General features: G+C 35.9%; 1 protein-coding gene across 11 annotated transcripts in view; it reads right to left on the reverse strand.

Moving 5' to 3' along the window:
- The window catches only part of KIF21A (kinesin family member 21A), a 163,472-nt gene that overhangs the window by 69,145 nt on the left and 72,393 nt on the right, over window positions 1-21,934 (reverse strand). For all 11 annotated transcript variants that reach the window (XM_050750118.1, XM_050750123.1, XM_050750117.1 and 8 more), the window contains exons 2-8: window positions 12,379-12,601; window positions 12,069-12,251; window positions 10,244-10,393; window positions 9,380-9,514; window positions 8,695-8,862; window positions 5,450-5,565; window positions 566-761 (exon numbers count right to left, since the gene is read on the reverse strand). In XM_050750118.1, coding sequence (XP_050606075.1) covers window positions 566-761; window positions 5,450-5,565; window positions 8,695-8,862; window positions 9,380-9,514; window positions 10,244-10,393; window positions 12,069-12,251; window positions 12,379-12,601 — 1,171 coding nt within the window. The remainder of the gene's footprint in view (window positions 1-565; window positions 762-5,449; window positions 5,566-8,694; window positions 8,863-9,379; window positions 9,515-10,243; window positions 10,394-12,068; window positions 12,252-12,378; window positions 12,602-21,934) is intronic.

Here is a 21,934-nt window from a genome sequence, read left to right on the forward strand (position 1 = left end):
AGAACACTTCACAATGTATTTGTTACTAAAGAAATTGATTAGCCAGGTGCAGTGGCTCATACTTGTAATCCCAGCACTTTGGGAGACCAAAGCGGACAGATCACCTGAGGTCAGGAGTTCAAGACCAGCCTGGCCAATGTGGTGAAACTCCATCTCTACTAAAAATACAAAAATCAGCCAGGTGTGGTGGCGGTTGCCTATAATCCCAGCTACTCCAGAGGCTGAGGCAGGAGAATCATTTGAACCTGGGAGGAGGAAGTTGCAGTGAGCTGAGATCACACCACTGCACTCCAGCCTGGGTGATAGAGGGAGACTCCATCTCAAAAAAAAAAAAAAAAAAAAAAAAAAGGGTAGGAAAGCTTTTGAACAAACAGTTGTTAGGTTAGACTGAACATAGTTAAAGACTGCCCACAAGGAAAACTAGAGACTCCTACCTCCAAAAGGAAGGAGGACACTATTATGACAACCAAGAGATTCCAGAGACACATATGTGTAAGGCATTATTGTGTTCAGAAAGTGCCAGCCTTAGATGTATCACAAAATGCAGTCAAACTCATTAGCTTACTGTTTTGTACTCCATGAGCTCCATCTGAAGTCGTGTGATTTCACTACGAAGTGCATTGATTTGCTGACTAGCTCTGTCCTGATTGACCATCACCTTATTCTTGATATTTCTAGCTCGATTGGCATATTTCAGGGTGTTTAACGTTTCCATAAAGTCTCTGTCTGAAGGGCTGACACATGCTATCATGATTGTTTGGCTGAAAGTTACAAATAATAGTTAGGCTTACAGATAAAAGCACCTAAAATGCTAAAATAATCATTTTTAAACTCCTGACATTTGAATAGTATCTTCTCTTCAAGATACCAAAATATTGAGCAAATTTAAAAGCCCCTGTACTTTAAGACTATCTTAAAGAAAAAGATTTTGTTTACTTTGGGGAAATACATTGATATTACTCACCTTTGACCTTGAGAAAGTATAAGCACATATATTTATTTCTTACCTCTTTGCTAAAAAGATTTGAAGCAGTGCACGCAGTAATTCTAAAATTAAACTGACTACAATATATTATATTGAAAATAAAAAAACCACTTCTTTCATTATTCATTTATTCTTTCAGTATTTTAAAAACTTATTCGTAATCACCTGTATGCTGAGTTTTGATGTCAGCAAAGAATTGTACACAAAATCGAATCACACTGGAACAAGACGAGAACTTAGTATATTCTTGTGTTTCATTATATAAACTGTCATTTGTGACTGAATGATCAGAGTTCCAGTTTCTGGCCAGATTACACAGGAAAAGTGGGAAACATTACTTTATGGTCATGCTAAATTGATTTAGCCACCAAAGTTTAGGATAGTGAAATGCTAAGTATGCCCCAATTAGTATGTTTGTCAATAAAGCAGACATGGAGATTCTAATAGACACTCACAAACTAACTAAAAGTTGTGCAGGAACTGCAATTAAGGAGCAGTCTACTTATCCTGGTAGAAAAATCAACGCCTATCAATCATAATCTTAGCCTCCTAGTCTCCTGCTTCCAATCTTTTCTTTCTACAATAATCTCAACACAGTACTCGTAGGTACCCCTTGTCCCATTCCATACCTTTTCCCTACAACTCTTGCTTACCCTTACTGTTACTATTATTCAACAATCAACTAAGGTATCACCTAATCCAAGAACCAAATCCTCAGTTTGTCTGTACCCTTTCTGCCTCCTCACACCTTTTGCATATCTCTTTTGCATTCATTATATTATTATTATATTGAAATTTTCTAGACCCTAAAACTCTTAGACTTTAAATTCCTAAAGGACAGGGATGATCAAGTTTTATTTATCAGTGTACTTCTAAACATATAACACAATATTTGAACCAGTATTAGGTCATTAACAATTGTTTGTGGTGTGTGTCATGTGTATATAATATTTACTGGGGGTCAGAAAGTTAAAATAATTCATGCCATTTTAGTTTTCTCTTTTGATAAAGAGAATAAGATAATTCAGTAAGTGTGAGGATTATGGATGCTGATTAGAGAATAGGGAAATTTGAAGTGTGGTCCCCAGTCTAGCACCGGTCTGCAGATTATTTTTACTTACGTAAAATTGGGGAAAATAAATTTATATTAGCCTTCTTTGATCCACACAGATACATACATCTATTTTTCATTTCTTTACAAAAAATGTGTAAAGTAGTGCAGAAATTGCAAGTAAGCACTTTAGAAACTTCCACAACACTGGAACTTCCTATAATCAATGACCTCCTCTCATTGAATGTAGATCAGTTCAAGTGTTTTCAAACTCCCATGGTGAGTCACAAATGGGGCAAGCTCTGTATGGTCATGCAAAATATTAACCTACCACAAATTAGAAAGAAGGGAAGGACTCGCCTTTAACAAATATTTTGAGAAGTGCTGGGATCAAGGGCTTAAGAAGAATAGTGAAAGTCAGGAATGAGAGGAACTGGCAAGGATCAACTGTATAGGGAAAATGTCATATATTAAACAAATTCCAAAATATATAAATTTCACCAATGATTCTGTTTATGAAAAACTCAAAGAAAATATTAAAGCTATTTATTTTAAAAGTTCACACAAAAACCACAATTCTGTTTTAAAGTTAACTATATCACTTAAATATTTTATTATATTTTATATTTCCTATAAATTAAGTTATACTATACATCTGGAAGAAAATACATCACAATGTTAGCAGTAGTTACTTCTAGGTATTAGAATTTTTTTTTTTTTTTTTTGAGATGGAGTCTTACTCTGTCACCCAGACTGGAGTGCAGTGGCACAATCTCAGCTCACTGCAACCTCCATCTCCTCGGTTCAAGTGATTCTCCTGCCTCAGCCTCCCAAGTAGCTGGGACTACAGGTGCCCACCACCATGCCCAGCTAATTTTTGTGTTTTTGTTAGTAGAGATGGGGTTTTGCCATGTCGGCCAGGCTGGTCTTGAACTCCTGACCTCAGGTGATCCGCCCACCTAGACCTCAAAGTACTGGGATTACAGGTGTGAGCCACCATGCCCAGCCAGAAATATAACTGATTTTTATTCATGCTTTATACTTTCCTGTATTTTCCAGAATTTTTGCCATAAACTGGTTATGATGTTTATTAAACACTGTAAACGTAAAAAAGCCAGCTCGACTTTTTTAAAAGACACTAAATTATGCACATAAACATACGGAGCTTATTTTCAAAAATATCTAATTTTTCTTTTAAGCTTAATTTGTATAAACTTCAAAAAATGAAGATACTTTGCTTTCCAAGGCTTACACAAAGTACAGTGCTTTTGCACTAGGAATGCAATCCTAAAATTTTAAGCAAAAAATGAGGCACACGAAGAAAGGAATTAGAAGGGGTCATCTCCCTTGAGAGATTACTACCCATTAAGGAAATGGGTGAGGAACATGAGACTATTTAGCTGTACCTAAAACTCAACAGAAATTCAAGACCCACAGTGAAAAGATTTTAGACCACTTGCAAAGTAAGCAAACTCTCAAAAGTATTGAAGTTTTCAAGAGTTAAACTTGTAAGGGGAGGACATTTATCATCTCTGCTTTGTTTTATAGTTAAGAAATAAATATAGGAAAAAGCTACAATTTAGAAAACCTGAAAAAATTTACACTTGGCTGAAAAAATGAAAATTTTTATTCTGTTATAATAAGACCCCTCTTGATACTGAAAATGTAGAACACAAGCAAGAGATACATTATAGTGGAAAGAAAACTGCATTCATACATAGGATGTGCTGGAAGAGACATGAGTTAAGAAAAATGCCAATATTACATAAAAGGAAGAAACATAAAAATGACAATGTTGTATTCTACAAAACAGAACTTTATTTCTTTTTTCTTTGAGACAGAGTCTCACTCTGTTGCCCAGGCTGGAGTACAGTGGTACCATCTCGGCTCACTGCAAGCTCCGCCTCCTGGATTCATGCCATTCTCCTGCCTCAGTCTCCCGAGTAGCTGGGACTACAGGCGCCTGCCACTATGCCTGGCTAATTTTTTATATTTTTAGTAGAGACGGGGTTTCACCGTGTTGGCTAGGATGGTCTCAATATCCTGACCTCGTGATCTATCAGCCTCGGCCTCCCAAAGTGCTAGGATTACAGGTGTGAGCCACCACAGCCGGCCAAAACAGAACTTTATTTCTAAACCAAATAGATTATAAACTTAAAAGGATTTAATACTATCCAAAATTATTTGGATAATAGTTGTTGATACGGTGTGGATCTGTGCCCTTGCACAAATCTCATGTCAAATTATAATCCCCGATGTTGGAGGTGAGGCCTTGCGGGAGGTGATTAGAGGTTGGGGGCAAATTTCCCTCTTGGAACTGTTCTCATGATAGAGTTCTCAGAGGATCTGGTTGTTTAAAAGTGTGTGGCACCTCCCTCTTCTTCCTCCTGCTCCAGTCCTGTGAAGTGATCACTCTCCCTTTGCCTTCCACCATGACTGTAAGTTTCCTGTGGCCTCCCTAGAAGCCAAGCAGATGCCAGAATCATGCTTCCTGTAGAGCCTATAGAACTGTGAGCCAATTAAACCTCTTTTCTGTATAAATTACCCAGTCTCAGGTATTTATGGCAGTGCAAGACAGAACTAACACAGTTGTTCAAAAAGAAACCTTGTAAGTTTAAATACTAGATTTCTTGTATAGCAGCTAATAATCTTTTCAGTAAATACGATGTTACATTATTGCAAACACTATAAAATAGATTCACTGTGGTGGTTGGTAACTTGTTGAATTGTGCTATGATTGAATTTAAATGCCAAAAATGTTTCCATTTGTAAAGCCAGCACGTTTACAGAAGGGAATACATTACCCACTCCGCCGCCAAAAAAAAAAAGAGCTGAAAAGACATATTAGAATGATGCAAGATATGAGAAAGAAGAATGTCAGTGATACTGGCAAAGTTAATAACCAGACAACACTCTGTATTTCATTCAGTGGACATTAAGAAGATTTTTCTACATATAGAAAAAATTTGAATTTTTAGAAGATTTTGTAAAAAAAAAAAAAAAAGAAGTACCAATAATATTTAAATTACCTTGTAATTACTTAGAAAACAGTATTTACTTTTTCAACAAAATTATATTAGGTATCTACTCTGTGCTAAGTACTTAAAGCAGAAGCTATGATAAGAGAGAAAGTCCACATACTATTGACTTCATATATAAGCTAAGTGACCTTGAATAAATTACTTAACCTCTCTAGATTTCATTTTCCTTATCTAGAAAATAGAATAATAATACCTACACCTCAAGGGATGCTAGAAGGATTATGTGAAATAACATACAAAATTATTCACACATTTCAGATTCTTAACAGTATAAGGATTAGTTCCTCATCCTATTAGTTTGCTTTATAATTACAAGCTTACTTAATAATGAATAATCAAAACTCTGAGTAAAGGATAATCATCTACGCATACCTATTACCCCCAAGGGAATCCTGTAGTAGTCTCGTTAGCTTGGAATCTCTGTAGGGGACATGTGTGGCCCTCTTGCTTTTGTCTCCCAAGGCACTAATGACATTGCCAAGCGCCAACTAAAAGAAAGAGAAAGAAAGACGGCAAAATGATACAAATTTATTAATTATAACATTTTTAAATAAAGAAAGCTTACAGAGAATAATATAGAGACATAATATAATTAAGAATATTTGTTTGGTTTTGTTTTACATTTGTAATCAACGCCACTGAAAATTTGCTACATAAATATTAGTACTATATATAATACCTTATGTGTATATTAGTACTATAGTAGTAAGTACTAATTCTTTGAAATAGAAATAAGATTGACAACTTTAGTTATCCCTAGAATTATCAGAGCATCAGGTTATGTCCCCAGAAAATTGTCCATTCATGTTACAAATTCTTCTCCTCAACTCAATGAAAAAATAAAATGTTTAGTTAGTTTAACAGTTTGATGTGAATTTTCATTTTGCAATACAGTTCCCATGGGAAAAGAAAATCTTCTTTAATCACAGCAAAAAAATCAGTATTATTTCTCTGAACAAGGTATTCCTATGCAAGTATATCTATCCTTAGAAATACAATAAGATGGGCTGGGTACGGTGGCTCACTCCTATAATCCCAGCACTTGGGGAGGCCAAGGTGGGTGGATCATCTGAGGTCAGGAGTTCGAGACCAGCCTGACCAACATGGGGAAACCCCATCTCTACTGAAAATACAAAAATCAGCTAGGCGTGGTGGTGTGTGCCTGTAGTCCCAGGTACTTGGGAGGTTGAGGCAGGAGAATAGCTTGAACCTGGGAGGTGGATGTTGCAGTGAGCTGGGATCACAACACTGCACTCCAGCCTGGGCAACAGAGTGAGACCCCGCCTCAACAAATAAATAAATAAATAAATACAATAATATATGTGTTAGCATCCAATTATTTAAAAACTAGTCAAATTACAGAACTCTGTAGTCACTCCTCCTGCGACCCTGCTGTTTTTCCTACTGTCACTGAATTATCACCTACAAGATAAACATTATCCAAAATGTTGCTCACACTAGCCATCAGTAATGCAAACATCTATAATCATAACTTTGTTAGGAAAAATAGATCATGCAGGGAGTGGCAACAGGATCACACTTTGTCGTCATTCCCCCTTTTCAGAGCGGCTACCGTCATAAGCAATGGTAATACTGAAACTCTACTAGATATGTCTCAACATGCTTCAAGAGCCTAAAGAGGAAAACAAAGCAATGGCTTTTGTCTTTTCCTAACAACATAAATGTAAATACCACCATGATTGTATCTCCTAAGAAAGTCAAAACAATACACAAAGTCCAGAATCCAGGCACGCCGTTTTACACAACATTCATCCACATGGTTGGACCATCAAGATGAGTATTGGAGTTGGAAGGTCTGGCTCTCTCTAATCAGCCTTGGTTGATAATTTCCCCATAGAAGGGTCATAATCATATAGGAGCAAATATTGGGGGCTGATTAATGGGAGGAAAGCAGACACCACACACTCTGAAACTGCCTTTGCAAAATTCGTATCAGTGAGAAAAGCATGACAGTGAGGGAGATCCGACTTAATCCACTCCATCTTGCCTTTAATTTCTAAACTGCCCTTGTTCATCCCTATGCTGAGATAACTAAAGGAGGAATTTAGTTTATAGTTTAAAGAATTTTGAAAAGATGATAACAGCCTTTTCCTGAAACAACCCTTCTTCTTCCCTGGGGACCAGCAAGCCTTTGTAAAACTAACAAATTGGCCACAAGATTATTAGAAATTATGATTTAAGAGTCATGCAGCCAGAGGCCACGAGATTCCTAACCTCCCCAATTGCTCCTATGGATAAGATTACTATTGTAAAACCTAAGATTGGTGTTTGGATATTTTTTCAGACCCTGCATTCTGATGCACCAGCTGGCACCATGCAGAATGGTAATCTAGCTCAACCAGTTCTGTAATCCCACCCAGGAACAGAAGACAGCAAGAAGAACCCACTGAGACACCCTATGACTTCACCTCCACTCCCCACTCCCTTAGCCCCCTCATTCACCAAATTATACTTTAAAAACCGCAGTCTCTGAATTTTTGGAAAGACTAATTTGAGTAATAAAACTCCAGTCTTCCATTTAGCTGGCTCTGTGTGCATTAAACTTTTTCTCTATCGCAATTCCCCCATCTTGATAAATCAGCTCTATCTGGGCAGCGGGCAAAAAGAATCCATTGGGTAGTTACAACTCTGATGCTACTGGCGTCACAGAAATTTAGGGATGTCATTACATTTGTGCAGGCACAAATTTCCAGTTATGTAATGAAGATAATAAGAACATTTTAATGCACAAAACTTTGCTCTAAAATATTTCCTTCCATATAATGAAGCTTTATGCTCACTAAATCACAAGGAGTTTTCCAATCAAAATGCCATTAAGTGGCATGGTATTAAAGTTAATTTTTAATATAACCTAGAAAAAGTATCACTTTTAAAAAATCATTACCAAAAAACATTATAATTTCCAAAGTCAATAAAATGACTGTCATAAAATATTATCAAAAGGCTACTTTGAAGGTCTTCACCCATGAAATAACTTAATATTAAATCTTGGGCCAAGCGCAGTGGCTCACGCCTGTAATCCCAGCCCTTTGGGAGGCTGAGGTGAGTGAATCGCATGAGCCCAGAAGTTTGAGACCAGCCTGGGCAATGTGGCAAAACCCCATCTCTACAAAAAATACAAGAATTATCTGGGTGTGGTGGTGCTGGCCTGTGGTCCCAGCTACTAGGGAGACTGAAGTGAGCCCGTGAGGTCAAGGCTACAGTGAGCCATGATCGCACCACTGTATTCCAGAGTAGGTGACACAGTGAGACCCTATTTAAAAAAAATAAAAGATAAAAATAAATAAATAAATTGATTTTGACAATATATTGTTAAATGTGGAAAGAATTTTTCAAATAATTTGTATATGTATAATTTTATGCACATATAAATTTTAGTACAACTAAATTTATACACATGAAGAAAATCTGTAATATAAAAAAGAGAAAAAAGCGTGAGGAGATCAGAGATTCAGTGCATTACTAATAACTGTTCTATAATTTTCATTTCTCAGTTCAGTGTCTGAAGGATTTCCATATGGATATTATAAATTACAAAAGACAAAAGGACAATAGAAAAGCTCTGATATATTCTCAGCACAAAGCCTTAATCTTACAAGTCCACAGTTGATAGAAATGCCTTCTTTTGCCCTCTCGCCTGTAGCTCCAGTACGCTTCAATCTTTCTGACCCTGCGAGATCAACAAAATGGAACTTTGCAGTCAGGGTTTCAAATTCATTCATCTGTGCTGATTCAGAAATAATTTTATTATCAGTTGCACTGTCCTGAAATTAAGAAAAATAATTGAAAATATTTTATTAATGTAACATTAAATATCCTCCTACTCTACCTTGAGCTCATCCCACGTACACATATAGGCACAACCAAATAAATAGGCATAAAGCCAAATAAATAATAAATTCAAAAAATGTCTGCTGGCAATTAGAAATTTAAAGGCAGAAAAAGCCTGGATGTTCAGAACTCAACTATTATCAACTGAGGCTTTGCTTATGCTAATGAAGGGAAAACTACAGCATATAATCCTCAAAAGCAAAGGGTCTCAGGTGATGACATCCAACATATGGCCACAGCATCCTTTTTGGTTTTTCAGACATGTATACAATTTTTTATTTCAAAATCTGACATGGCTGACCAGCTTCAATTTAACTAGGATCAGAAGAGGAAATCAGAAAAAGGAATGACTAAATTAACTGAATTTGGCTTAAATATATTCTCACAGAATTCATGTGGTTTTAGGGAGATAAAAATTGAAAGTTTAAGAAATTAGAATTGATAACTCACAGCATCAATTTGGGGACACACTCTGGTTTGACACACATGAATGGTAAAAATGGCATGTGAACGAGAGCTCTGAACATTCATCTGGGTACTGGCAGTTGTCCGGGATAAAGCACCCAACTTCAAACACTGCATCATCTGAAAAAGCGGAAGAAACAAAGGACTTTACTTGAACAATAAACAGCATACTATACAATCCAAAGTCTGAGGTAATGGCTAAAACCCACCATGTTAAGGGATATAAAAGATGTGGAATTTCACATTATTAGTTTAGTTACAGGCACTTTTTGAGATGAATTTCTCAGTATAATAGTGTATTATTTTTTAAATAGAAGAAAACACTGAGATTCCATTGTTTGCCATTTGCTGACATTTGCACGTTCCATTCCAAAACTGTTACAGTAGAACACTCTGGTACAAACTGAGTAATAACTTGAATTATTCAGGCTCTTCTCTATCTTCCGTTAAAATTATTTTTTGTAATTTTTCTCAACAATCTCCCACAATCTCCCTCTAGGAGCCATGATACAGTTCTACATAGGTTAAAGCAAAAAGTACAAAAGGATTGTGGTCTCATCCTTCACCATCAATTGTCTAACCCTCTTTCTCTAGCTGTGAATGAAAGCTATTCATAAATTTTCTCAGATTCTTTTGATGCTGTGACAACTATGCTGACTTTATCATAACCCTGATATTTTTATACTAATATTCTGATTTTTAAAATGTGAGGAAAGAAGACAAGATTTTAATTCCATGTCATGCTTCAGGATATAAATTTCATATCTTGATCTTAAGCAGACTATCAGCAAAGCTCACTATTTAAACAAAGCCAGCTATGCTCTGTTTTAACTACAATATAAATATTACCTCTGATTCTGTATTCACAGTACGTATTGTAACGCCCACAGTATAAATTCCTCCAGTTGAATCTTCATGAATTCTTATATTTGATTTTTTATTTTTTGCATCAATATCACGAGTGGTATCAAATAAGTCAAGGACCTCTTCATTATAGAGCTATCAAAAAATATTAGAAATCTAATTTTAGCAGAAATCGTCTGGGTAGTTGTCATAACAACACATTACATAATGTTTTCCTTCATACAGATTTTTAAAGTACTTCAAAATGACATATATTTTTTTCAAAATAACACATAAAAATGAATGAGGCTATTATTACAACAATTATAAGCAAATGCCAGATTTATTTACATAAGTGACTTAATCATGACAAATGGGTTGAGGACTAGCTAAAATGATCTAATAATCCTTTGCAAGAGATAATTAAATATTTACAAATACAAGCAAACCCTAGAAACACGTGCCAAATGTAGACAAATCTTAAGCTTCAGAATATTTACAGAATTTTTACTACTTGAGCTAAAAACATATTTCCTATTGCCCTGAAACCTTTCTTAACGAGTTGAAAAATTAACACTTAGCATGTTTGCAAGGTCAGCAACAGTATTAGTGTTCCTGTATCAATAGAGGCTGAAAAAACCCAGATACCTCCTTAAAAGAGGATACACATACCTGTTTTTCTATCAATATGTTTTAAAGTTACAATGCCTAATATCATTTTGGAGGGTGAAAGGGAAGATGGAATAACACTGTTTCTTTTCTTTTTCTACCATCATTTACTTTCCTTGGGAACACACAGTTATATTCTCTGGTTTTTACTAAATAAGAATGTCCATTAAAACCAGCAGAAAAAAAAACTGATATTAATTTTTCTATTTTGTGCTACACAATGCTGAGTAAAATGTTTCATCAATGATGAAAATGATTAGCTCATGGATCAGGTAATTTAGACTAAATTCTCTTTGCACCAAGAACCCAGAATTATGCCACTGTCCACCAAAGTGCAATATTGGCTCAAATCCTAGATGTCCTCTTAGTGTTACTTTCCTTCTATCACACTAGACAGCCTAAATTAATCCAAAGCCACCACCACCTTTGGACATTATATCAAAACATCTGTCTACCTATGCAAGGATAATAATTTCTTCAGCCAGATAAGTGCTACAGTCTGAGACCTATTATTTCTCACATACTTCCCCTACTTTTGGCCTTACTCATTAAGTTCCCACCACTTTGTAAGCCTGTCTAAATTACAACAGTAATTAACCTTTATCTATTGATAAAAATAAGTACTTACACCTGTAATCCCAGCACTTTGGGAGGCAGAGGCAGGTGAATTGCTTGAGGCCAGGAGTTCAAGACCAGCCTGGGCAACATGGCAAAACCCCATTTCTACTAAAATTACAAAAATTTGGTCGAGTGTGGTGGCGCATGCCTGTAGTCCCAGCTACTCAGGAGGCTGAGGCACAAGAATCGCTTGAACCCAGGAGGCAGAGGCTGCAGTAAGCCGAAATGGTGCCATTACACTCCAGCCTGGGTGACTGAATGAGACTCTATCTCCAAAAAAAAAGGGGGGGGTTCTTAAATAAACAATATTAATTGTTATTTTATTCTATGGACACTGGTCAAGTGTTTATAATCTTAAACTCAAACATCACTTCCTACAAGTAAGGAAAACATTTCTATTATCTAATGTTAATTTACTCAAACAACATTTATTGAGTACTATCTTCAAAGCACTGTACTAGAAGCCAACAGTATAAAATCATGAACACTTATGGTCTATAAAAACAAACTTTAAAAGAAATTAATGCCAAAATTAGATTATTACCTCTAAGAATTGGGCATTCACTTTAAAATCTGGAGGAGGAAGCCCATTTTTAATTGCTATGTGTTTTTTTTCTTCAATACTCTTAAAAAGATGTTTAACAGCTCGAGAAATAATACCCTGTTCTTCCTCAACAATGTTAACATCAAATCCTGTTCCCATTGTGTATGTTTTGCCAGCTCCAGTCTAAACAAAAGAACAGAGAAAGATTAGTGTTCAACCTTAACATAACCTTAAGAAACAAAAATGAAAGCGCAACTGAATTAACATTTCTGAAAAGTTTCAACTCCTATGAAAATAATATGGCACTTACTTGTCCATAAGCAAAAACTGTAGCATTGTATCCTTCGAAGCAACCTTCAATTAGTTTTTCTATACATTGAATGTAGATCTGCTCTTGCTGGGAGTCAATGTCAAATACATAGTCAAAAGTAAAAGCCTTGTCTTTCCCTAGGAAGACCTGAGGCTCTCCCGGTGTGACAGATGTACAAATATGGCATCCTTCAATCTTCTCTTTGGCAAGCTGTGGTCTTATTCTGTGAGAAATAATCAGAAAAGAAAAAAATAAAATAAATGCCAAAAAAAAACCTCTCAAAAAATAGGACCTAAAAATTCTTGGCCAAATCTTTTTTAAAACTCTAATGTAATTACCTAATGCTTATTCAGTTGAAAAGTTTAAATAAATTGAATTATAATGAATCAATTTCAGTATATGAGATGACTTTCTTAATTTCAATGAGATACTTAACAATCCCCCAAAATCATGAACAAGAGTAAAATCCATCTTAAAATTAGATACTTATCCAAGAGGATACTTTTCCTCTCCTCTGTAAGAGGTAGATACTCAATCCAATAAATTCCGCTACCAAAGTGCTATTTGCTATTATTATTATTTTAGATTTTTTTTTCTCTTTATTTCCAGTGGTAATAGTATGGAAAAATAAAAAAGCAAGGACATTTATTTATCTTAATGTCTTGATGCCCTTGACTCGTCTTTTTTGCTAACTCTTCACCAGTGGTTTCTGAACCTATTTGACCACTATGTTCTGTCACAGTAACATGTTTAAGCATATTCCCACAACATATATATATTCATTTATAAATAATATTCATGTTCTACCATATTGATTTGTCATATACTGAAATACTGTCATCTCTCAGTTTCCATGAAAGATTGGTTTCACAACTCCCCATGGATAACAAAATCCACAGATATTCAAGTCCCTGACATAAAATGATGCAGTATTTGCATATAACTTACACACTTACTCTTCTGTATACTTTAAATCATCTCCAGATCACTTATAATACTTATACAATGTTAAGCTATATAAATAGTTGTTATACTGCATTATTTTAGAGAATAATAAGAAAAGAAAGTCTGTACATGTCCAGTACACAGGTAACAATCCATTATTTTTTCTGAATATTTTCAATCCACAGTCAGTTGAATCTATAATTGTGGAACCCCTGAATATGGAGAGTCGATTGTATATACAAAAGCAGAATTTTAAAAAGAAATAAATTAGAAATAAATATAAATGAAAGTTCTAATATCTTCTCTCCAAAACAGTGAATTATTATGAGTTGCCTTTCCTCCACTTGGAGGATCACTGCACTACACCCACACCACATCCTTGCGCATCCACTTGAATCCAATACCTTCCTGTCTGTCTTCTCTCTCAAATTTCAAAACCTATTTTCAAAGAAAAAAAGTAAATATGAAGATATGTTCATAACAGAATAAACCAAAATCTAATCCTATTCTGTAGGCTCTATAAACAGGACAGAATATTCTGGAATATATACCACTCACTTACTGTACCTAAGTTTTTAAAGAGATTCTCTACTTGCCATGGTTAAAGAGAAGCAGTTTAAGGAAGAAAGGCAAGACAAACACAGATTAAAAATATAAAATGAGGCCAGGTACGGTGACACGCCTATAATCCCAGGACTTTGGGAGGCCGATTGCTTGAGATGCAGGAGTTCCAGACCAGCCTGGCCGACATGGTGAAACCTGGTCTCTGCTAAAAATACAAAAATTAGCCCAACGTGGTGGTGCAGCTGGTAATCCCAGCTACTCGAGAGGCTGAGGCAGAAGAATCGCTTGAACCCAGGAGGCAAAGGTTGCAGTGAGCCACCAAGATGGCACCACTGCACTCCAGCCTGGGCGACTAAGTGAGAATCCATCTCCAAAAAAAAAAAATGAAAAAGAAAAATATAAAATGATCAAGGAACAGATTTTAAAGGAATCTGGTCTCATAGCCTTATTTTCTGAAATTAAAAAAAAAAAAAAAACCTCAGGTCAATAGAGGTAAAATACAGGTAAAACAAGTTCATCTATTTATTAGAGATAAAGCCAAACCCAAGTCCAGATCCCCTAAGTCTAACTCTTTACAGGTAATAGACAGAAAGGATTGAATTTCTGCAAACCTGGTTTTCTAAAATAGAATTTTGTATGCCTCAAAAATATCTTATGTAAATAATATGTTAAGTAAAGAATATGCAACTATTTTTTCTCCTCTATGATACTGGTATTTTTCTTTAATAAACTCTTCAGCTTTGTTTGTTAGCTGTAATGGAATGTACTAATCAATGTGGAGCTGTCCAGGTAATGAGGCAAGAGCAATGGAGTGGCCAGTAGCAGACCCGAGTTTTACTACTTGTCACTCCATAGGTATCATGTGGTCTTCTCTCAGAGCACCAGTTTCCTCAACTGTGGAGGAAAACCATAATTTCCAAGATTCCTTTTAGATTCAATAATACTTAACTGTAGATACTGTATTTTAGAAAAGGGAAAGATGGAAATAATATTTGTGTACTGTAATACACATTAAATATTATTATAGCAAATAAAACAAAGAATTTCTTGTAATTTCTTGTAGCTATGCACATAGACTATAAAAACCGCCCATGGTAGTAGCAGCTTTGGCTTTCTGGTTCCACACAACCTAGATGAGTGGTGCTCTCTAAATTAATAATTTTTGGTTTCCAAACTCCTCTTCTCCTACCACACTATATTTAGTCATGTGGAGGAAAACACAGCAAAAACCCCAAGCCTCTTTAGGAAAAATCACCGTCTTGATTGTTGCCACGCCAGAAATAGGAGAGTCAGAAACAACCTCAATTCCATGTGAATTCCTCCCTCTTCCCTATTCCACCTATCTAAGAGCTATTCTCTCTGAAATACATCAGCCCACCAAGTTATTTCCTCCCCCATCAACACCACCCTAACAAAGGCCATCATTATCTCTTACTTAGAATATTGCAAAAGACTTCTAACCAGTCTTCCTGTGTCAACTCTTGCCCTCACCAACCTGTTCCACACACTGTAATATGAGTAATTTGTAAAACAGGAAGTTGGTCAGCTCACTACCCTGCACAAAACCCTTCAGTACATCTCTAAATCCCTCTGCTTTGCCATGCCACATCTTTGCATTAAAGGATTTTCACTGGTAGCCATGGTGATGGTTTATTTTAAGCAGCTTCACTACCACCTATGCTCTCTCTTATTTCTATGCCTCCAACTACATTATTCCCTTTTCCTAGACACTCTTTCCACCCTTTCAATTCCCAACTCCTTTACCTGCCTGAACATTTTTCTTTTGATATCTCTTGTTTTGGGAGCTCACACAAACTCTGCATTTCAACATAAAGTCCTGTCTGCTCTCAGGCTGTTCTCTCTCCTGAAAGCTACCTCATTAACTCCAGGTCTCTGCTTTTTCTACCAGCTTTACGGTTGCTATAGTACTCTGTGAAACTTAACAAATCCCACGTAATAAAAAAGACAAAAATAATAAACCCAGCTCTCTAATGAAAACGAGTACTGGGCTACTACTTAATATCAGTGTGCCATTAATTTTAGGTAAATGATTAAAACCATAAGCTAACTTATTTGGCTATTAAGATACTTTAAATTTCAGTTCAACATAACAAAGAAAAACAAGGTGCCATTTTAATTGCAGATATGATAGCCAATTTTAGAATCTAATGTCACTCAGAATGTCTTTAACTTATTCTCTTAATCTCTACTCATCCGGTTATTATTCTCGCTAATGGCAAGGAGGATTCTGTTTGAAACACGGATGATGCCCAATTTCATCCATTTGCATGGGTAGAGGAGAGAGAGTGGCTTTAAAAGCCAACAAGATGGGTGGAAACTTTTCCACTGGATCCAAGCAATGGCAATTTTCCAACAGGTCTGAGAAAGTCATACCTAGGAGGGGATGGTGTCCCACACATGCAGATTAATTGGAAGCTAACTATACTTCAAAGACTAAGGACAGGTTCACCTTTTTAATTCCTCTTCAAAAATTAATATTTTAAAATCTCCAAATCCCTAAATTAGTACTCAAGTCAATAATTCTCACAGGAACACCCAACCCAAGTCAATTCACCTGCTTTGTAATTGATGAGTTTGAAAACTAGCTACAAACCTCAATTTCAAAACAATTACTTGATGTTCTATATAGACAAAATATACCTATCCTTCTGTAAAAGAGAAAATTGGAAACATAACATTTACAACTTTGGATATTTTGAAATATCTTCTTTCTCAGTATTTTTATGTAAAAAATAAGATCATTAAACACATACATCTAATCCCAACACTAGGAAATAATCAGCATTAATGTTTGGATTAACTAATGTTAATCAAACTGACTAACACTAAGAAATAATAAAGCCAAGTAGATTTTTAAAAATGTATTATTCTACAACTAGATGTATTTAAAACTGCTTCTTAAAGAAAAACAATTATGGATTAAAATTGAATTCTCATTTCTCCATTAGCAAATGATTCTTTGAAGACAGAGGATATATCTTATTCATTCCTAAAGCAAAGTAATCCACAAATATTTACTGACTTACCCCTACAAACTACATTAGGTAAGAAAAGAGTATTTTAATGCAAGATATATGATAATTACAATAATATAATATCACTTTATTCTGTCACTAGAAACTTGTTCTTGAACAAGCATTTAACCATGCTACATGTCCATTTTCTAATCTATAAGGAGCCTGGCTTTACTAATTCCAAGTTTAAATTGTATTTTAATTAATCCTTCAAGAAAAGCAAATCAAAGTTTCTCTATGCTGGGTTTTAAAAGGTTGAAATAAACTACTTTTTTCCCCTGCCATACACTATCCATCAGTACTTCTTACTGTTTGTTCCTTATTGTATAACAAATATTGCTGTGGACACAGGGCAAGGGACTACTTCATTTATGAAAACATTATCATGGGCTCATTGCTGTGGAAGGAACTAGTGAAAATTAGGGGAGATTCTGAGACAAAATAGAGGAAATGTCTTAAAAGTGGGCTCTGCCTTCTCTTCTTTGCCTTTTTAATAACTGAAACTGGTTTTAGTGATTGAATATATTTAAATAAGCCAAGACGACATGTTTTGATATGTCCTAAATAAAACAAACATTTTAAAATAAAGTATTTTGGGGGAAAGGCTTAACCTTTTCAACTTGAGTTTTAGTCATGAAACTTAGCAAAACTGAGTTTATACATTAGTTCTGTCACATACTGCTATTAAGAGGCAATTCACCACAACCTTAGAGTTCCTGCACATTCTTGCTGGGTATGCCAAGAATGCAAGACACAGACTGCTCTCTTCATGGATCATTTCTCAAGGTTGTGTTGGAAACAAGCAAACGTTAAGGATAAGGTAATGTCTTCACAACAGACCTGGCTTGCTTCTGCTTACTATAAATGTGGTTAATCCATAAGCTCAATGTTTCTCAATGCCCACCTGCTTGCACAGCACCCATATAATAGGTGTATCAGCGCTGCCCCCAATGGATTGAGAGGGAATGGAGAACCAGGTCAAATCAACATGAAGTCACATTACTTATTATACCACAAGTAATAAAAGTCCTTAGTCTCCAATCGGGAGTTTTGTGTCTTCTGCCACTATTTATGATACAGTAATGGGTTAGCTTGCTAGCTTGTAAACAGAGTGAAAACTCAGTTCCTTCACAGGTCTTAATACATACTTGCTGTGACCTTTGGCAGGTCACTTTCTCAGCCTTGATTTCCTTGTCTATAAAATATCTATTAAATATTATAATATTATTGCCATATCCACATGATAGCATCTTGAACAAATGAGCTAATATGTGACAATGAGAGCCTACGTAGCTATAAAGTGTTGTTACAATACCACCTGCAAATTCTCTAAGTCATTTCCCTCATGAGGCACCCTAACATCTCGGCTTGGGCCTTCCAATGTGTTAAAAAATGCATGATTTACTCTTTGGCTCCCCAAACTATTGCTATATTTTTAAAATTACCCTTTGGATACCTTCAGTCCCAAAGGAAATTAAATATAGAACTCCTACGTCATCAATAGAAGTGTAATGCAACAACGAACTTTCCTGCATACATGTATGCATATATATACAGATATACATAAATATATTGTTATGCAAAGATAATAAAGCTGGATGTCTTTACATCTCCACTCATAAAAAGTCATAATCCCAAAATCAGCCTTTTCATAGTAATAAATAGTCAAGTCTCAATCATCCTTCTACTTTTATCAGTATAGGGTACAACAGGAGCCAAAATAAGAATTTTTATTATTTAATATTATTATCATTTTTTCTATAGACATATAACCAGTAAGGAAATTTCATTCAAGAAAGGAATATAACTAAGGTCCTAAGTAACAAGTCTGTTTAAAGCTGGGGATTAAATTGTTATGGTACAATTTGTCCTTATACTGAATTAAATTGAATTAAATGCTAGTGACCAGAATGTTGACAGATGAGCTACTGAAGGAATGCTGACCTAAGGAAAATAAATAAGTCTATCTTATTATAGTTTATAACTTATGTGTGCCGGAACCCATACTTTTTTATTTATTTATTTATTTTTTTTTGAGACGGAGTCTCGCTCTGTCGCCGAGACTGGAGTGCAGTGGCCAGATCTCGGCTCACTGCAAGCTCCGCCTCCCGGGTTTACGCCATTCTCCTGCCTCAGCCTCCCGAGTAGCTGGGACTACAGACGCTCGCCACCTCGCCCGGCTATTTTTTTGTATTTTTTACTAGAGACGGGGTTTCACCGGGTTAGCCAGGATGGTCTTGATCGTACTTTTTTTTTTTCAAAATTATAAGACTAGCACCAACATCACTGAATAATCTGAGTCCAATGATGCAAATGATCAAGCTTAAATTTTTAAATGCATGTGGTTTTTGTAGTACTTTTCAGACTCTCTCTTACATTCTCACCCCTTCTATTCCTCTGTTCCCCATTTTATTAAAAACATCACAAGGGATAAGCCTTTCTTTTGCTCATTTATTGGTCAAGTTATTTCTCCCTACAAATAGAAGAGGAATAACAAAAAACATGTCCTCCTTTTTGCCACTAGCCATTGCTGATTTGTTGTCCTATTAGAAAGTACTATTGTCCTTAATCAATGGTTTCATACATGTGACGAATTTTTCCATTACCTAAATGTCTTTGTAAACTGTCTCTCCTCTTTGGCTTGAGTTATTCTGATCTCATCCCCACAAGATTGTGGTAGTTCTCCAATTTATTCAATAATCTGACCTGATTCCCACTTTGTGTAGTTCTTTTACTTACACCTATCTTTTACTACACCTATCCGCAACTAGCCCACTTGGCACCTTGGTAACACCTTTGTTCTTCCTATAGAACACCAATAAATCTGTCCTCTGTACAGGTCTTTTCCCTTTCTTTATCTCATTTGTTGGTGTTTTGGATGATCATTATGTTGGATGCTACTTACTGGTGTTCAATTTCATTTCTTGATGTTAATTATATCTTACTAAATTCCTTCCTTCCATTTCCCCAAAATCAGGACAGCTATCATTTTGTCATCACAACTGAGCCCCTGGGGTTTCTGGTCCCTTTTAAAATCCTCCTCTAGTTCATTCCAGTTAGTAGATACCACAATAAGAAAGCATCTGCCCTACTTTAACTCTCCACCTTCTGTTCTAGAAATGAGTTTCTGACACACCATAAGAACTTGTTAGGCCATTTGTGGACTTGCTGAACTGTTTCCTAAGAGATCAGGCACTGCATAAATAATAAATAACTCAAGTCCATAAAAAGAAATTCCTCTCCCTCAAATGGATCTTTAATTACAATGATGGGTGATGAGAAGAAAGGTATTTCTTCAAGACATTCAAGAAAGAAACACACCTCAGTAACTCCATTAGAGAGATTATTAATTGAGTGAAAAGCCTAAAGGCAATAAAGCACAGTAATGTGTTCCAGGGACTAGGGAGTACACACTGTTATGAATGAAAAAGATGACGAAAAGAACCTGTTTTTAATCCATTTAATGATGAACAGCTGTTGAAAGCAATCCAGAAATCTTATCCTAATCTATATAATTAGCTCTGTATTCTACCGTGTCATCTCTGTGTGGTCCACTGGACTCATAAACTTTATGAAGTTTATTCTTAATAAACGGATATTCATAAACATACACATTATCAATTAAAATCCCTAATATACAGTGTACATAGCTAATGCTTCTGGCTGCAATTCTAGACTATACTACTCAGTCTCTGGTTTACAACACCCCTTGGAAAAATAAAGATTTATTTCTCTCAAGGACAGTTCTGTAGTGGCGAACCAGAAAAAGAAACCAGGAAAAATAGGATGATGAGCTATTGTGCCATCTTCCTCTGACTTCCACTCTAGTATCTCCTACCTTTTATCCCACGGTTCATCTAAGGACACAGAGCACTGATAAAAGTTCTCTCAATTGAGGAAACCAGTATCATTCACAGGGGGGTAACACTGTGCCACTCTCTCTGTTGAATAGCAGATGTTCAAAGAACTACATTGAAATAATGCACATAGGCTGACAAAATAAAGAAAAAAAAGTCAAATTCTGGATTTTTATAAAAGTCCAATCCTATGCATAACTGTAATTAATTCTTCTGGAAACTCCAGAGTTTTGTTTAGCCCTTCTCCTGGAAATAAAAAGCCTCTACCCCCACAAAACTGAGGGAGTGAGGGAAGGGAGTACTTTAAATAACAATAGGAACCACCTGCCTACTTTCCAAAGTGCTCATGAAATTTCTGTTGATGCTGGTGGCTGTATGTGGTGGCCTATTGATAACCCAAGGCCCACAGAAAATTTCATTTGGTCAACAGTGCCCTGTGGAGCACCTACTAAATGTCAAACAGTGTGTAAGGCAAAAAATGTTTTAAATAAAAACAAAAACTTGAGGAGTGCAACCATGGTCAAGGGTAGGGGAACTATAAGAAAATTAAACATATGGTCAATGAAATATTGTATACAAAGGATAAATGGAATAAAGATCAGCCAGAGGGTAATGGGGGAGGAACAGGAAAAACTGCATACAGGAAACTATATTTGACCTGGGTTTTGGAGGGTGATTAAAATTTTCGAGACTGAGAAGGGAGAAAAAGTCAGTTCAGGGAAAACAAGTCAAAACTTCTTGAAGTGCATTTGTTCCCTGGTTATGACAGTCCTTAGGGGCAGAAGCACTAGTATAAAAGTTGTTAAAATTGGCCAGGTGTGGTGACTCATACCTGTAATCCCAGCACTTTGGGAGGCCAAGGCAGACGGATCACAAGGTCAGGAGTTCGTGACCAGTCTGGCCAATATGGTGAAACCTCATCTCTACTAAAAATACAAAAATTAGCCGGGCATAGTGGCGGGCACCTGTAGTCCCAGCTACTCGGGACAATCGCTTGAGAATTGCTTGAACCCAGGAGGCAGAGGTTGCAGTGAGCTGAGATCGTGCCACTGCACTCCAGCCTGAGCAACAGAGCGAGACTGTCTCAAAAAAAAAAAAAAAAAAAAAAAAAAAAACCTTGTTAGAATTTAGGGAAGTTTTGTGAATATTATGACA

Source organism: Macaca thibetana, chromosome 11, assembly GCF_024542745.1.
Source record: "Macaca thibetana thibetana isolate TM-01 chromosome 11, ASM2454274v1, whole genome shotgun sequence".
Lineage (NCBI taxonomy): Eukaryota > Metazoa > Chordata > Mammalia > Primates > Cercopithecidae > Macaca > Macaca thibetana.